This window comes from Convolutriloba macropyga, chromosome 2 (assembly GCF_964194025.1).
Source record: "Convolutriloba macropyga chromosome 2, txConMacr16.3, whole genome shotgun sequence".
NCBI lineage: Eukaryota > Metazoa > Xenacoelomorpha > Acoela > Convolutidae > Convolutriloba > Convolutriloba macropyga.
In genome coordinates this window covers 62,398,163-62,417,340 of record NC_134469.1, presented here as the reverse complement: position 1 = coordinate 62,417,340, position 19,178 = coordinate 62,398,163, and the positions used below count along the sequence as shown (strand labels likewise).

The following is a 19,178-nucleotide window of genomic DNA, read 5'->3' as shown; positions in this document are numbered from 1 at the left end:
ACTTGAAAAAACTTCAAGTAGAAAAAACGGAGGAAAGGAAATGAAAGACAATCAAAAAATTTTCTCTGAAAATTTTCAAAAAACTAGCTACAAATTATAAAGAGATTTTCAATATGCTACTTCCCAAGCATTACTACTTCCCAAGAACTGTTACTACTGCTTCTGGTCAATAAAAGCAAAACAAAAAACTAAAAAATTATATTAATTAGTTCATTGTTAGTGCCCTGGCTAGCTTCCAGGGACTTCCAGCAACACCTCTAGAATAGTTGTTAATAAACATTTGAACAGAAAAGGGAAGCGAAAAGCACAAAATTAAAGGAAATAGCAAAAATTGGCAGAAATACGAAAAGACGAAGAAGAGGCAAAAATGCAAAAGACGAAAATAGGCAAAATTTGCTTATATTACTCAAACGTAGCCAGCAAATAGCAACCGTCGACCCGCTTGACGCACATACTGATTGAAACTGAAAAACAAAAAAATAAGAGATAGAAATTGACCGAATTTTTATTTATTTTATTTAGTGTCAAATTTTATTTATTTGGTGTGCAAATTCTGAATATTCAGTTAGATTCTTAAATTACGATTAATTCAGGTTTTAAACTGAACACTATGAAGCATAATACTAATGCCAAAGAGCAATCGCTTTAATGAATTTTAATGACTTAATGCACTATGACTTAGAAATGACCGAGCTTTATATGCTTATCCTGTTTCTTTTGAACTTTTGATTTTGCTCTAGACTTTGACCGTATTCACTATGTTGCGTAATTCAATGCGTGAAAGAATTTAACATTGCCGGCACATAGCCGGCAAAATAGCCGCCGTTGACACTCTGATGCACATCGGGATTGAAAGAAAAAAGACGGCAGACCGTCTTTTTTCGGTGTCAAAAAGTGTTCTAATTTGTTGTGCAATTTCAGTTAGATTCTGAAATTATACTCAATTTAACTAATCAGCTTTATACCAATGTCAGCTAGCCAACACTCTTATGAACTTTGCTAACCAAATGTTCAATGAATTAATGACCGGGCTTTATCGGTTTATCCCGTTTCATTAGATTTTGCTCTTTGACTTTGACAGAAGTCATCATATTGGGTAATTCAAAACGTGAAAGAATTTAAAATCCAATTAGTTGAAATGAGTGAAGTAAGTCAGCAGACACGAGTGAAAATTGTGACTTTTGTAAAACGAAAAACGTGATCAAAAGGTAAAGCGAAATTTAAAAAAAACAGGAGAGCCCCTAAATAATAGCCGTTGAGAGGCTGATGGGGGCTATTACTTTTCTTTAAAAAAATTAGTTAAAATCAATTCCATCAAAAAAAGGACCAAAACAAAAAGAACAAAACATACCCGGCAGATTGCCGGAAAATAGCCGCCGTTGATTCCAATAAGCATGATTGGGATTGAACGAATAGAATATATTGAAAAAAAAAAGATTTTTGTACAAAAATATTTTTAAGTCCGATTTATTTTGATGGCATTTCGTAGTTGAACATACTTCTGTTTCTTGGAGAGAGGCTACAGGGGCTACTATCAACACCAACAAGCATTAGAGGTGGTAACTAAGACTTATCGTAACGACGTTCAAATAGCGGGCATCTAAAATTGGGCTTTATGGGTTTATCCCGTTTCTATTTCTGACTTCAATTTTTTATACCGACTCTGTTCATTTTGAATTGCTTTGCTGAGCAACTGATGTTCAAATTCACTTTAAGCAGAATGAGAAAAGAGAGAAACTAGCCTAGAGAAGTCAAAAAGATTTCACGCAAAATGTCGAAAAAGCGGCAAAATGGTAAAGCGAAAAAAAGTTTGACGAAGTAAAAAAAAAATACGAGCGCAATAATAGCCGGCTGAGAAGATGAGGGCGGCTATTAATAATTTGAAACATAGGCCTCCCCAAATGCTATAGAAAATTGAAGAATACACAAAGCATTTAAAAACAACTTGAAAAAGTAAAAATCATGAATTTTTTAATATTCCGAGTGTACATAGAGCCAAAAAAGTTCATTGAAGCAAATAGATTATTGAAATCTTTGCAAAACAATACGTAAGTCATAATAGGCTAAGAAACTTGTCCAAGATTAGAAAACAAAACATAACCGACTAAACGTCGGAAGAATTGCTCTCGAACAACCAGTGGGAGCTCTAATCAATTGCAGCCTGATTCAGTCGGGGGGGGGGGGGGGGGAGGAGGAGGAGGAGGAGGAGGAGGAGGAGGAGGAGGAGGAGGAGGAGGAGGAGGAGGAGGAGGAGGAGGAGGAGGAGGAGGAGCTTATATGGGACTAAGAAGCTCAATAGTGGGCTTCAAATAGCCACATTAGAGGTCAACATATACCACTATTAAGATTTAAAGAGAAAAATGGCACCAGTTTCGGCACACTTTTCATTTGACTTTTAGTATTAAATTCCCGCCAATTGAGTTCAGCTGCTTGAAATTGTCATTGAGAGAGAATTTTAGATCACGCGAAACGCAAAAAGTCAAGGGCGTAAAAGTCACTCAAAAAGTCAAAATTTTCAAGCGAAATTTTGCATAAAAAAGACACACCTTTACAATAATTGCTATGAACTTCGTTCAAGAGCAATTAAAAACAAAAATGAAAAAATATATTAGGAAAATTAGTTTAAATAAAAATTCTCGATTTGTAGTCATTTTTCTCAACAACCAAAAAACCGTTTATACCTACGAAATTGTAATCACTTTATATCAAAAAAAAACTTAAGTTAAAGCGTCTATTCAAATCCCACTCAAAGCAGTAAAAGAAAAAAGCAAAAATCACTAACTCGGCTAAAAATTAGCAAAATAGATTAAAAACCTCCAAATTAACATAAAACTCATATTAATTGCCATAAAACGTCAAACGACTATCAAAACCAGCCTAAGAGTAATACAATGTCATAATCAAACCTCTTAACAGGAAAAATTTGCAAAAAAAGTGCTATTAAAAGACGCAAGTGATTAAAACTCGCTCTCTCGAAAACAGTGGTATGAACAAAAAAAACTTTTCGCTCCAATGTTCAGTTTTATTCAGCACTGAAATCACGACAAACATTTTGCGCGTTTCATTTCCTACTTCAAAATTCACTCCAATAAAATTGATTTAAAAACGACATCTCCAATACTCCTCTTCGAGTCATAAAAAGACAGCGCCCCAATACAATACAAATTCTTTGAATTGTAAAAAAAAGGAGAGCGCCTAAATAATAGCTGTTGAGAGGCTGACGCCGGCTATTAACAATAGTAACAGAATATCCTCACGAGCTGTTACTTTGCTGCACAATTTACTTCGGCGGATAGTAGCGGCTAACTTATGCAATTTTGTGGGAGCTGGCTAAACTAATTACTTTACGCCAACGCTTTCAGGCCTAATTTTAATACATGCGAAGTAAACAGTTCGAGTAAATAGAATACGTTAGAACACTTTTTTGCAAAGCAGTGTTTGAGAAGGAATTTCTAAAAAGAGCAGAGGCATTGAAATTTGCTTTCTCGAGTTTGATGTTAGATTACGGATTTGGGTTTATCAGAAAGAAAACTCAGTATTAGTACCTAATATGCAGATCTCTCAGATGTTTAAACTTAGAGATGACACATTTCCAAATGAAACTGATAGAAGCGGACGTGACTCAGTAAATAGTTGATTTGAATTTATGTCGTGTATGTCTCCAAATTAACCTCGATGTTCTGGATACAAACAACTTAGGCTAAAATTCATTCGTGAAAAATAATCCGGCTATATGCAAACAGGTAACACAACCATATTGCCGCAAAACGACGACTGAGGTTACATACAAATTTTGTCAGAAAACTTGATTCCTCATTTCGTTGGCATTGATGCTGTTAATTTATGCTCTGCAAAGTTCCTATGTCACGCATAATTTTGTTTTGAGGGGGAATTTAAAATATACAATTTTGACATGAACCTCACAAACCCGTCATATTTTTTGACATTTATTTACCGCAAATCTTAACAGCTGTCCTTGACCAATTTACAGTCCAACATTTTCTCTCAAACCAATCACTAACAATTGCGCAAAACTCAACATCCTGCAGAGAATTTAATCAGTAAAGTCAGACAAATTTATATGGATTGCCTCAGGATATTGAGATTTTGACAACTTCAGTTTTTCATGAATTTCTCACGCTGTCATGATTTCTATTTTGGAGACGAAGAATAATAAGATTATGGGAGCATTAAGGTGACAGGGATTAATCTGTCTCCACTTATTTAGTCTACACAAAGCAAATGTTTGGGTAAACCAAATGTAATCCAAATAAAGACACCAGAAATTTGGTGTAACGCAATCTATTCAGTAAATGGGAGTATACATATTCCGTTATAGAAACATTTCTGAAGAACATGTTTCAACAGAGCTGGTAGTTTCTGGTTGAATAAATAGTATGTTGAGTTTACTAATCAGACAAGAAATTTACACTATTTTGGCGAAAAGACAAGACCACAAAAACGGCAGATTTTTAAACATAAACCGACAAATGTCGGAAGAATTGCTCTTGAACGACAGGCGAGTTAATTTAATTCAGGGGCTGTAGCCTAAATCAAATTTTCTATATGGGTGCAAAAAACCTCTCCCCCGCCGGGATTCGCTAGATTTACATTAGTTTTACTTCGTAGCAATAGAGATCACTCAAAAATGAAGAACGAAAGCGAGAAAAAGTCAATTGAGAAGTCAAGAATGTTCTAGAAGAAAAGCGCAAGATTGTCAAGCGAAAAATTTGCATAAAAAACATAGCCGGTAGAATACCGGAAACGACTCGAATCGTCGTGAAAAATGATCTCCGCCTTAACTTGGACAAAATCAGAATATCGAAAAAAACACTAGAAATAACAAAAATAGTAGACTAATATAACATAAAAAGCGTTAAAAATTTTTCAGTTCAGGGGTGTGGGTAGGTGTTGGTGGGGGGGGGGGGGGGTTGGTAGGTGGTGGTGGGGGGGTGTAGGTAGGTGGGGTGGGGGTAGGTACGTGGGGGGGGGGTAGTTTTTTTCGGGGGGGGGGGGTTGGGGGTAGGTAGTTAAATGGGATCAAATTTTCTCAAATTGACCTCTTCACCTTGAATTACAGACTGTTACCAATTGCTATAAATTACAAACTAAGCTATCGTTAAACTCCAATGTTCGAAAACAGAAGTCAACAATCGAAAACGGAGGTAAAAGCTCGAATAGAAAGAAGTCAATATTCAAGTCATGAACAAACTTGCTTTCTGTTAGAAAAAAAACCTGTAGAATATCAATACTCCTCTTCGAGCCGTAAAAAGACACACGCTTACAATAATTGCTATGAACTTCGTTCAAGAGCTATTGAAAAAATAGTCTCGAAGTATTGAAAACTACTGGCATGAATCAAGCGACTAAAAAGATTCATTTATGGCTCAGTAGCAACCGATGAGACCAACAAAAAACAAAAGGCAAAAGTTTGCAAATATTTTTTGAAAACAATTTTCAAAATGATACAATGAAATATCTAACAATTCGAACGATTAATTATGTTAATTTATGCTTAAATAGCGACCGATGATACCTAACCTTAATGAGAATAATTGATGACATAACGAACAGGCTATTTTCAAAAATTCGCTACTATTTTAAATCACAAATGATAAAATCAAAGAAACATTTAGCTATGACCTGAAACGAGTAATTTGATTCTCGCACGGCTCATTAGCAACCGATGAGACCTGCCATTAATGAAGCTGTGATATGACAATAGAAATGAAAAATAGCCAAAAAATCCCCTATTATAGGACAAATAGTTTAAAGGTAATAAACGCATTAGCTGCTGGTTCAGGGATTCAAGAAGTGTAAAACAGTCGAAACTAGGAAAATAGGTTACATTTAAATAGCAGTCGAGAGAGAAAAAACACTGAAAACAGAATTTAAGATAATGCACGTGAAAATTCATTCTTAAAAAACCGAAAAGTTGTTCAAACACCAAAAATTCACTCCACCAAAAAAACCACGCCTCAATCCTAATAGACATTTCGCTCCTTTAAATACTTCAACGTGCCTCTCTAATAATACAATTCAATGGTTCCGAATCCCACTTAAGTCCGGAAGGAGGAACTATATACTCAAATGGTTGTTTTTTTTTTCAGTCAAATTTGGCCGATCGATATATTCATCGAGGAGAATTGTGTCATCATTATAAAGCACGTACATCTTAGAACATGGAATTAAAAAGATTTTTTCGAATTTTTTAGGGACTTATCGGGGTTTTAGAGTTTTGTGACTATTCGACAGTTTTGATTCTCATTTTCTGTAATTTTCGCTCAATTTGGCTCAATTTCTATATTAAAATAAAAAAAAATTTAAAATGGAGTGTTATTGTTATTATATTGAAGATGGAAAAGCGTTGCTGAATTGATTGATTTAAGTTTTTGGCTAAAACATCAAAAAAATTTCAAAATTCGAAATTGTGTAAATTTGCCAGAAGTAGAGACCCAGAAAGCTCTCACACAACCACTGAAAACTTTGGAAAATAAACTGGTTGAGTTTCGGCGCCCTATAAAAGTCTCCTAGAGTTAAACTATTGCCGTTACTTTCAAATTTAACTCAATAACTATACAAAATGCATCATTGTTTTTTTTTATTTCTGAAAAATTTAACTTACGAGTGATCAAATTCACGAACATTTGGATCAATTGGATGGTTTTTTAGACGCCCAGAAAAATCAGGGAGAGCATTGATCTCATCATGGATTCTTAAAAACAGAATTTTTAAAAAATTTTTTGGGCGCTCCTTTATTTCCAATAATTTGCCTTTATGTTTTTTTAATGTTGATTACTGACAAAACTCTCAATTCGCGACTCAACTAGTGGCAGCTCGCAATTACGTGAAAATAAAAGCAGAAGTATATATGGTTTGTTTTCAAAGCAAAGCTAAGGGTTTTTATGGCTTTGACGGGGAGCTTTAGTAAACTTTAGTAAACTGATTTGTCTTTTGACCTCATTTGTTATTATTTTTGAAGTCTGATTTTTAAATCTAACTGATCTAAGATCAAATTGGCTTCTACAGGAGGTGTATGTGAATTAATACAATGCATTTGGGTGTTATGTAATGTCTCTTATGACATTATATATAATTTCAGTGATTTTTTGAAAATCTCAATTTATTTTACATCAATTCTGTCAAACTTTAGATGGTTCTCAGTAAATACAGGTCAAATGTTCTTTCATATAGGAGAAAATTCCATCTTTGCGGTGCTTTTTCTTAAATATCGGCCTCTAGGTTCTGATACGAGTTTTCTTACAAAATTTCTCGAATTTTGAGCATAATTGCCCAAAATTGCTGTTCGTTTGATTCTGTGGTTAATAGTCACATTACTGAAAAATCCAATCAGAAAAAAATGCTTGAAACATGCATTTCAACACAATTAATGGTTATATAACTTATGATTATAAGGGCTGCAACACCATTCTCTTGCAGAATTTGGATTTTATTTTTGTCATGTACTTGTTGTTGTTTTTGTTGTCTTATGCCATATATTGGGTCATAAAAGGTCTCAGTGGCCAATTCAAGATATATTAAAAACACAACTGATATTTTTATACAGTTTCTATTCACTTTTAAAATAACTTACAAAAAAACTAAGTCTAAAAAAAGTAAAAGTTCGTGGACTTTTCACTTTCTGGTTTTCATCACTTTTTCGTGTTTTAAAATTTCCGATCATTTTTGTAACTTTACCTCACAATTGAGAGATCTCTTTAACTTTTTGTTGAACCAAACAATAATTTCGCTGTTTGTTAAAAACTTTACTTGTTGTTTTTAGGGGTTAGTCAATATTTTTCCGGAGAAATTTAGATACTTTTCAATGTTTGTGGTTCTTTTTGTTGTCATCATAAGATAGCCTTTTTACAAAAAGCACTCATTATGTTTAAGAGAGACCCAGCAGAAGGTTTATTTTTTCGCGGTTAATAAATTCAATGGCTTCAACACTGTGGTTTCGAAAAGTTATTTGTGAAAATTTTTAGTTCTGCTTGTACTTACTGTTGTTTTGTTGTCTTATGATTTATTCTCAATAATAGCAAGAGCTATTAGTTTTCTAAGATGTTGCAAGATAAACTGTCTGTTCTTTTAGTTGAAAGCTTATAATTGTTGCGAATTTTGGAAATTTGTTTTTAAAAAAGACAGAGGACTTTTGAGCTTTGCCAATCTTATTTCTGTTGATTTGTCGCTTAATTTCTCTATAGACAAGTCACATCAATTATCTAGTGAACTACAATTTGCTCTTCATAACTTTTTCATTTTCCTCAAATGTTCCTTGTTCTTGGTACTACGAGTTTTCATGAAATATTCGTGATTCGTGCATATTTGCCTATTTTTTTATCACAAAATTGGGCGGTTCTCTTGCCATTTGAAAAAAAGCAATCACAAACTCATAATGTTCTTAGGGAAAAACTTAGTGTCTATTTGGCTGGGACACCGTTTTTGTGGAAATTTTGCTTTATTTTTGCCTATATTTGTTCTTTTTGTAGTCGTATGACATAACCTGGATAATGAAAGTTCTCAATTGCTTTCTATGGCCGTATAAATCAATCTCTCAGAAATTTCATTTGATACATGAGGCTTTTAATCAGTGACATCTTCAGTTTAATTTTATTCACAAAAAGCAACGTTTGTTAAAATTTGCCCTGTAACTCTTTTCTTGTCGACTTGTTATCAAGTTGCATTGAGGAGCAGTCCCGTATTTTTTCTAATAAAGTACAGGTTTATTTTTCTTCAGTATAGGTTTTATCTGATGCCATTTTGATTTGGTTATTATTTGTTTTAAAAAATGGACAACATGTTTTGGTCGTAATGAATATTTGTAATTATTTGACTTTTATCGACGTCTTTTCTGGTAGTCACATTAATGACACGTCTCATCAGCCCTCGAAAGTATATTGTTTTATTCATTTAGTGGTTTGTTTAACGATATAGTAATTTTTTTCTCTTCATCATTTGATAGACAATTAAGTGAAAATGTAGATGAGCGGGGTCAGCACATTATGTGCGAACGCACTTTACCGAGCCTCCTTGTTTGTTTTCTCATGACATTAAAAAGTTTAAAAAAATTGAACAGATCCTTAGAATGGGACCAAGCACCAATAGAAACCACATCTTTGGATTGTAAAAACCAAGAAAGGGCAATAGTAGCCCCCACCCTTGATTTGTGGCTATTAAAAAGATACGAAAACAATCTTAATCTTAAATTTAAAATTGCAATTTTTGTTACATTCAATTAACTTTTGTCAGCAAACTTCGAATTTCAAATTACTTGAGAGAAAATTAACCAGACAACCAGAACGTTACCATCATTCTTGCAGCTACTTCTTCGAACTGTCATGTGGAATTCTTATGCGAAAGAACTGCAGATCGCTGGCTGTTAATCAAATTCAAAGAGTAGAGATTGAGGGATAGTAAGGTGCTTAATCCGCTAATTAGAGGAACATAGCCGGCAGATTGCCGGAATAGCTGCGAAAGAATAGACCTGCGTGCCATATAATAGAGATAGAAACAGATACAGATCTAAATTGAAAAAAAAATCGACACCGCTAAAAAACTAGGCTAAAAAACATTAAGCGATAAATCAATAAAGCTTGTTAAAATTCATTTCACAGAAGCCTCTTATTAGGGACCTTTACTGCAAATATGAGTTCCTTGGACCTTAAACAAATTCAAATTAAACCTAAGTTTTAAAGTGCAAAAGTCATTTTAATGAGTGAGGTAAGTCACGAATGATCCAAATCTAATCACGCAAATGATCTTAAAACCGTTTACAGAGAGAGAATGAGAAATGACGTCACAGGCGCAAACGCCGTTAGTGAGAGGAAGAAGACATTCAGAAAATTTGACTTTTTCAGTTTTGCTGTGTGAACAAAAGTAAAACGAAAAAAGAGCGTCAGACGACGAAACAAAAAAACCAAGAGCACCGCAATATAGCTTCGCTCAGCTCACAGCTTCGCAGCTATAAAAACATAGCAGGACAAGTCCTGACTTACAATTCAAAGAATTTTCATTGACTAAACAGAAAACGACCTAGAGCGGACTATGAATGGATTGGGAAAACCATTTAGAAAAAAATCCGACCCAAAAATCCAAAAAAACAGTAAAAATCAAAGTGAAATTGCCGCATGTGAACAAAGAACCACTAGCGAGAAAGCGAATTTTTGTTCAAACACCATTTTCTCACTCTACTTTAAAATTAGAGCGAAAAAAATTCACGCCGCAAAACCACTCGCTTTTTCGCTCCACTTCCTGTTTCGGCGTGACCAAAATCACTACTCCAATTTGACTTCAAAAATCATGAAAATGTGTGAACAGATCTTAAAAGAAAGACAGCGCCCCAATACAATTCAAATTCTTTGAATTGTAAAAAAAAACAAGAGCACCGCAATATAGACCTTATCTCTTTGAATTAAAGTAAATAAAAGTCAATTTCAAATTGAGGAAGTCATTTTTGAGAGTGAGGTAAGTCAAGTGTGACCAAAAATTTAATCACGCGCATGAACAAAAAAACTCGCTCCACTAAGAGCAAAAAATGACGTCACACATGCAATTCAGTTGAAATTGCATGAACGAATGAACAAAAAGTGGCTGTGACGTCATATGGTCGTAACAAAAATCATGACGACGAAATAAAAAAACATAGCAGGACAAGTCCTGGAATACAATTCAAAGAATTGAATGAAAAACTTAGAAGTACTCTACCTGAACAGCAGATCACTTGAACAATAACAGCGAAAACATAAACAAAATCATCTCCAAAAAACTGAGAAATTAAAACAAAACCTGAACAAAAATATACTCATTGCTAAAACTCTAGAAGCTTTTACCCCTAAGGCAAAACTTGATCTCTTTATTTATACTTATTTCAAAAATATGTTCAAAACCAATTTTTGTTTCTGAAATCGGTCCAGTATTATATCTGCAATAACTAAAGAAATTCATTGGCCCTTGAAGATCGATTAACTCGAAAAAGACCGAAAAATTCAAAAAAAAATTAATTGCAAATTTTAATGAAATGTTACGAAAAATCGTGATACTGAAATCTTCAGAATCGTTTCTGTGTATCTAGAGGCTATTAGACGCCATCCCGTAAACCAGTTCCAAGCCTTCAAAAATTCATGGGCTCAAAGACCGATAGGCAATAATTTTCAGAAAACTCTCAACTTTCAAAAAAAAAGAAATTCTTTCAAATAAAATGTAGAAAACCATTCACTTGCCCCTAGCAACTATTTAATAACATACTATTAAACCATGGATGAGGTTAGCTGGCTACTGAGGTGAGAAAAACTGACTAAAAGACAAATGTTTTGGAAAAACTTAAAAAAAAAGCAAATTTTATCAAGAAATTTCTAACATTCGAAAGGTTAAATTGTTGAAAACAAATCCATTGAAACAAACAACCATGAAGTAACTTTCATCAGACCGTGGAATAGGTTTTTTGGTACCTGAGAATGGACAAATACGAAAAACTGCCAAAAATTTTAGAAAACCTTGAAAAAAATTGTAAATTTTATCAAAAATGTGCTAAAATTTGTGACATTAAAAAGTTGAAAACCAATCCGTTGTTACTAGAAAATATGCAGTGCCCTATTATCAAACCTCAAAGGAGATTCCTTGGCCCCTGAAGCTGGAAAAACAAAAAATGATAAAAATTTTCAAAAAACTTGAAAAAAAATGCAAAAATTAGTATCATTTTGCGTGTTTGTGTTGGTAATACCAAATTATAGCACATAAAAGAGTCATAAAAAGTAAATTTGTCTCGAAAAAGGCCTTCGTCAACTTTTAAAAACCTCAACCTAAGACTTATCAAACAAAAAAACTTTAAAAAATCACAAAAAAAAACATGAAAAATTGCAGCATTTTGAGCCCAAAAACGACCTTTTAACCTTCAATTAAGGCCATCCCAGCAGCTGTACCACTCTAAGCACTTGAATGATTACTAAAACCCTCTTTGGGCCTCTAATGAAACTTAATGCCCGCTGGGCTTTACCTGTTTATCCCGTTTTGAAAGATCAAAGTCATTGAAAAATGTGTGTTAAAAAAACAGCGCCCCAATACAATTCAAATGCTTTGAATTGTAAAAAAACCAAGAGAAGGCCAATAATAGCCCCAGCTATCGCTGTGCGGCTATTAAAAAAAGACAGCGCCCCAATACAATTCAAATTCTTTGAATTGTAAAAAACCAAGAGCGCCGCAATATAGCTACGCTCAGCTTACAGCTTCACAGCTATAAAAAAGTGATGAAAAAAGAGCTCAAACCGAAAAAAAATGTTCGATGTACAGCTTTTTGAGCAGGTTTTCTAAAAAAGAAAACATTTTCTAAACAGTTTTTAGACAAATGTTTACGGACTTATTTTTACTGGTGGCATATAATGTACCTTCATATGCATTCCACCACCTGTGTTCAACTCAATTTTTATATCTGAATTTATATCTGAACTCAAATTTTGTAACAAACGGAAAGCATTGATTATGTATGATCAACTAAATTTGGCTATTCGGATTTTACAATTTGCAAGTCATTCATCCAATCATGTTTCTCAGAAATCAAGAACTCATTTTGTGAAATATTTACCCGAATTGCCATATCACTTAGACAAATCATTGGTCATACAAAAAGATTAACAGAACCCCAAAGTTGACCCAAAAACAGAAATTTGCTTAGAGCAATGAACAATATTACAGAAAAACAAGAGGTACCTAGGAATACAGCGACTGCATCCACGTGCGCTAGCATGGCAGTTATTTGCTTTTCCTCTCGGATGTCCATGTCGGGCTCAACTACGTGCACCTTCACACTTTTCTCCTCCCACTCGTAGTCCTCCTCCTCAAAACGCTTGTAGGCAATATCCACCGAGTTCCTAGAGTGATAAAAACATTAATAGCTACAACCCCAACTGAAATATATCGCTTCCAATTGTTCAATAGTAGTAGGCCCACAATAGCCACGAAAAACTTAGCTCCTACTTTATCATAGGTACGCAATTTAACTCAGTTATTGAAATTGCAAGCAAATAAAATAAGGTGCAAGAGTTGTTTTGAACCGAAATATGAAACTTAGCTGAAAGACGCTAACTTTTTAGAAAAGATTTAAATTCGCCAGAGGCAATATAATATCACATTTTCGTTCAAAACATATTGATCCAAGTTGTGCAACAAAAAATCTAAAAACTAAAATTTTTGTCAAATTTTGGAAAAATCTGCACAAAGTAGAATGACCAACTTAGTTTAAGCAATTACTCTCTGATGAAAGTCGGGGAGTAACTTCCGCCTCAATCAATTCACAGGCGGGGGATATATAACTTCGCAGATGGGCTTTAAATGATGGTAGTAGAGCTTCTAAAAACCACTACTACTATGACTTGAAAGACAAAATGACACCAAATTTGGCGCTTTTTTGAATCGACTTCTAGAAAGAAAATTCTCGAAAAAATTTACCACTTTAAATTTTGAATGAAACCAATTTACATCACACAAAGATCAAGAAGTAAAGCATGAAAAAGTCACTCGAAACGTTCAATGGTCGAAAAACTGAGAGCAAATATACATACAGGAGAGATCCGAAAAAGTCCTTAAAATGAGTGGAAACCTTGCAAACATACCACAAAAAAAGACAAAGATGGAAGCAAAAAATAATACCGTGTGCTAAAAATTAGATAAACAAACAGTGTAAAAATGAGGAGAGTGGATACCTCTTACGAACATGATTTAAAAAGTTAAACCAAATTTTGTTACTTTTTGTTGTAATTCATTCCGCAGTAGCTTTATCATAAGCGACGTTCATTACAAAAATGGGATTCTTTGATTTCAAACTAATTTCAATCAAACTCAAGTTTTAAAAGTCAGTTATTTTTATTGATGGAGGTACTTTAAGTACGTGAAACGTTTAATCACGAAATATGACTGCACTGAAAGGCCTTTATGGGAGCTAAAATCCAATGAACAAACGCAAAAAAAACATTAGCGTCAAAATAATAGCCTTGAAAATCTAAGTAAAACTAAATTATCAAAATTAGAATTGTAAAAAACCTATGGCCGATAATGCTTCAAAATGAACAATTACTTTTTAAACTTTGAAACAAAATCCAGAATAGCGAAGGCCAAAACATGTCCACACGAGTTAAAAGCATTTTTTAAGCAAAAATCGCAGAAAATTAAAAAGGAGCGAAAATATACCCCGCTAAAAGTTTGTTCAAGAGAACTACTTGGAAATATCCGAAGACAGAAAATTAAATGGAACACTATTTAAATATTGCCACAGCAAAAATAGTTCAAAGACAAGAATGAGCTGGGCTCGTACCATTATTGATAAACATCAACATTGCAGTTTGTACGAAGTATGGTTATTAAGGCTGCATGAAATGCAGCTCCTCGCTGGCATAGGTAGTCTTGACAAACCAGATTGCTGACAGATGGTCGAAATAGAAATGAAAGCGATCGACTACGGATATAAACAAATAAGCTTAATTGATGGAGCTGATGTCATCATTATAACTACACAAAAAAGAAGCGTTTTAAAATATTTTCAGAAAATCAAATGGCTTCTTTCAATTCCCAAAATCAGATTAACCACAGATTCAGAGTAACCTAAAACTAATTTAAAGTTCTGGTTGAAAGTTATTCAGAGTCAAGCTGACAATAACAATTTTAAAAAATCTCTTACACTGCACGGCTAAATATTTGTAGCAAATTATACCATCCACATAATAAGTCAAAGAGCTGTCTGTACAAAAAGACAAGTCTGCTCCGGGAAACAGTGTAAAAAATAATAAGCTACTATCAGCTTATGAATCAGCAGTTATATCAATAAACCTGAAACTACTACATGATCAATACTGCTCTTCGGTTTCCGGGGCAAAGGACCTCCAATCCCAATTTTGCAGCTCAAAACAATGAAAAACATCAGCGATTAACATTCGGGCGATTTGAATTCAAACGACCACCGAGCGGTTGGCTTCGGTAGCAGCCAGCTGGGGCTTAGGGATGCCAGCATTGGGGGGGGAGCAAAGTACGGGGTAGGGTTGTGGGAGAGATGGAAGTACGGGGTAGGGTTGCTACAAGCTTCGTTTGTGAGTAATTATTTGGGGATCTCGCGCAAAAAAATCAGTGAAAGTCCTTAAACCACAATGAGCAAGCATCCAGGAAAATTCTTGTAAGCCCATTTACAACTTGAGAACATAACCGATTAACATCGGCCGGATTGCTCTCAAACAACTGGCGAGCGGTTGCGTTCGTCAGAAGCCAGCTGCGGCTTAGGGAGGTCAGCTTCAGCTAAATCGAGGGGGGCAGGTGCAGTGTTATGGGATGAATAAAATGGAGAAAGGTGGGCCAGGTGGAGGGGGTGAGTGGGGGTCACTCCACTCTAAAAAACCGCCCTTCACGCCATTAATTTATGTCTCTTCGATGGCTTCAGTTAATCGCATACTTAGAGACTAGCAATGTGTAACACGCTAAGAGAACTGCTCAGGGATTTGAAGCCCGCCGGACTTTACCGGTTAATCCGTATCTTGAGGACGAAAATTGAAATGGTCAAACGAAACAAAACTATTAAACGAAAAATCGAAGAACAAAAAAGTTTATTAAAAAGACAAAGAGTACTATAATTACTGCAAACTTTGTTTGAGAGCAATTAAAAAAGCTTCCAACTTCATTCCGCTAACTCATTCAAGATGGAGGAATACACCAAAACATCTGATGAATCAATCAAATCCAAGAAAGGACAAACTGAAAATCTAAAAATGGATATTCTTTTCAAAGAGATACAGAATGAGGTAGTGTCTGTTTCCATTGAGTTCTTTTGTCAAAATGAACAAACATATTACCCTAACATGCAACTTCATGCAGCAAAATTTGGGTCTACATAATTTCTGGTAATCCTTCGGCAATACGAGCTCGGCCTGGGGCGCAAGAGCTCTCGCATGTGAGTTCAAATTGTCTTAGAACTCAACGAACTACATTCTAACATATACTTCGACCCTAATTCTGCTGCTAGAAAGGAAATAGATAGCTAAATTTAAACAATTATCTCAGAATTATTAGCTTTGCTTTTAAAAATTGAGCAAAATACTCAGCAAATTACTCAAAGATCCTGAGACTCCATTACGCTAGTTTCTATGAAATCTTGGAAATCAATAATAATTCGCGAAGTCCTTTTATCCTCAATATGAAAAACCACTCTAAAAGAACACCTCAACACCACAACTGACATTAAAAACACATTGCATTACTATTTCAAGGATGAAGATTCAATTTCACGCCACAAAAGGACAAATGATTCACTTTTTTCTCGCTTTTTAGCACCGAATCTAACACAATTTTGGAACATATTCGTTCCGACCCACTTTAGTCGGGACTGTATACTATATACGCGAATGAGGTTCTTTTGTTCAGTCAATTTTGACCGATCGATATATTCATCGTAGAGTTGTGAGTGGTATCATTAGAAAGCCCGTCCCGCGTAGAATACAGATTGAAAAAAAAATTTTGAATTTTGTTTTCAACAGGAAGTTTTCGAGATTTTAAATTTTGGGAACATTCGGCCGAAAATTGTTAACGGTAGTTTTATTAGTTTAATCCGTAAAGATAGAGGACACTTGCTGAATTTTTTGATCCGAGTTCTTTGGCTAGAATTTATGCTCAACTTTTCAAAATAAGTCTTTCGTAAAAGAAAAATGGGATCAAATATGCTTTTTACCCCCACTTTCTTTAAACTTGCTTGAAATAGGCTCCTAAAAGCTGTGCAAATATCCCTCATAATCTCAAAAGAGAATTAGCTGTAATCCCGCTGGCTTCAAAAGCTTCTGGAATTAAAATTTTGCCAGTTTTTTGCAAATATAAATTCGATAAATATACAAAATGCATTATTTATACTTGATACTAAAAAAATTTGTTTAATAACAATGTATTTCGCAACCATTTGACAATTAGAGGTTTTCAAAGACGCGTAGCAATATCAGGGCTGATCTTGATCTTACCATGGATCCTTACAATAATTTTTTTTTATTTGCACGCATCCTTGCTTTTTCAAAATAATTCCGCGTTTGTAGTTTTTTAAGTTTATTATTGACAAGAAATTCAAATCAGAGCTCAATTATTGGCAGATATAACTTATTAAAAAGTAAGGCGCAACAAACATATGTTTTGGTTTCAAAGATAAACTCATGGCTTTTAGGGCTTTGACCAAATTTTTTCGTAAAATTTGATGTACTTAATATATTTTGGTTTCATTTGTTATACTTTTTAAAGTACACTGACGTAGTGTGCAATAAAAGATCCAAAACTGCACAATTTAAAGGTTCAATTTAGCTCTTTGTCAAAATAACACATTATTGACAAATCCAATTGAAGGAAAACAGTGTTAGGAAGAAAGCGCAGCGTTGAAAAAGGAGCAACTAAGTATGTTTAATTTTATTGAAAAGTTCATGTTTTAAGGGCTGCGACGCAGTTCACTTGCAAATTTTCGTGGATTTTATACATGTTTTTCGTTTTGAGGTGGTGTTTGTCTTTCTCCTTGATGTTGTACAACATTTGAATTTCATCAGTGTGTTAGTCTTTCATTTTGATGTTGTACGACATTCTAATTTCATTAGTGTGTTTGTCTTTCTTTTTGATGTTGTACGACATATACCTGACAATATATTTCGTTGAAAAGTTTGTTTTTATGGGCTGAGACACAGTTCACTTGCAAATTTTCGTGGATTTTATACATGTCTTTCTTATTGAGGTGGTGTTTGTCTTTCTCTTTGATGTTGTAAAGTATATGAATTTCATGAGTCTGTCTGTGTTTTATTTTGATGTTGTACATATACCTGACAGTAAAAGGTCTCAATTGCTTCCCCGAGCCCTATAATTGAACCTATCCAACGATTTCTATTTATAGATAATTGTTTGATGACTTTCAAATGAACTTTGAAAATAACAGATTTTTCAACTGTCTCCTATTTACTGTCATTCTTGTCATCATGTAACTAACTTCATTAAAAAGAATTCGATTGTTTTTGTTAATTAAAACATTAATTTCTGTTAAATATTTGCTTTGACTGATGGCTTCGACCACTTTATTTCATACAAAATTTTCCCGTTTTCAGTGCTGTTAATTTTTAGACTTTCTTCTGGTTGATATTTCTACTACTCCTTTCATAAGGAAGACCCGCTGATGTTCAGATGAGAAGCAAGTGCTGATTTACAGTTCTTGCAGATAACATCTTATAAAAAATGTGCCCTCAACACTGATGTCGTAAAATTATTTGGGAAGTTTTGGCTTCTACCTATTTGATAAGATTTTGTAGTCTTGTGACTTATTCTCTTTAATAATAGGTGCGATTGAGTGTTGCAGGTTAATCCATCTATTTCAGTTGAAATCTTATGTCTTATGACTTTTGAAAATACTTGTTTTCAAAAACTTGAGCTTTGCCATTTTTTAAAATCTTGTTTGGTCAATTTATAACTTAGTCTCTGCAAAGACAGGTCACAACCCGTTTCCAGTTAGCAATGATTTAATCTTCATAACGATATTCAATTTTTCAACCACTTGTTGCTCGGCTTTGTTACTACGAGATCTCAAAATGTTTCCGATTTTTATATATTTGTACATTTTATAGGATTGTTGTCTTTTCAAATTATTAAATTAAATGAAGGTCCTATTAGCTTTGAAAAATTGCGTAATTCAACATCTTTGATGTTCTTAGTGACTTGTGGTTTTAACGGCTTCACTGCCATTTTTGAGCAAAGTTTGAACTTTTAATTCTGGGGTATTTGTCCTTTTTGTAGTCATATGACGTAAACTGGAAAATGAGAGGTCTCAATTGCTTCCTATGGAGATATAAATGACAATTTTAGTAATTTCAGTTAAATTAAAATGATTTTAATCACTTTGAAATTAACTTTTATAAAAAAAGAGACGTATTTTCGAACTTCGCCAACTTTTTGCTCTTTTTTGTCGACATGTTACCAATTCGCATTGAAGACAGGTCCCATATCTTTTTAATGAAGCATAGGATGGTTTCTTTTGTTTAGGTTATATTTGATGCGATTTTTTGTTATTCTTTTTAAAATATAGCCATGAGTTTTGGTTGTAATTAATTTTCACCGTTTGATCTTTATTATTGTCTGTTTTAGTAGTCCTATTAACAACAAGCTTCATCGGCCCTCTGAAGTGGCATTATTTTAATCCATTT

The 19,178-nt window shown here is 34.1% G+C and overlaps 2 protein-coding genes across 5 annotated transcripts in view; one reads left to right on the top strand and one right to left on the bottom strand.

Annotated features, from left to right (window-relative positions):
- The window catches only part of LOC142334586 (uncharacterized), a 270,416-nt gene that overhangs the window by 166,126 nt on the left and 85,112 nt on the right, over positions 1-19,178 (top strand). The gene's annotated exons all lie outside the window — the stretch shown is intronic.
- Positions 1-19,178, bottom strand: part of LOC142334584 (uncharacterized) — a 42,661-nt gene that overhangs the window by 19,031 nt on the left and 4,452 nt on the right. For all 4 annotated transcript variants that reach the window (XM_075382729.1, XM_075382726.1, XM_075382730.1 and 1 more), the window contains exon 3: positions 12,703-12,863. In XM_075382729.1, the coding sequence (XP_075238844.1) occupies positions 12,703-12,863 (161 nt within the window). The remainder of the gene's footprint in view (positions 1-12,702; positions 12,864-19,178) is intronic.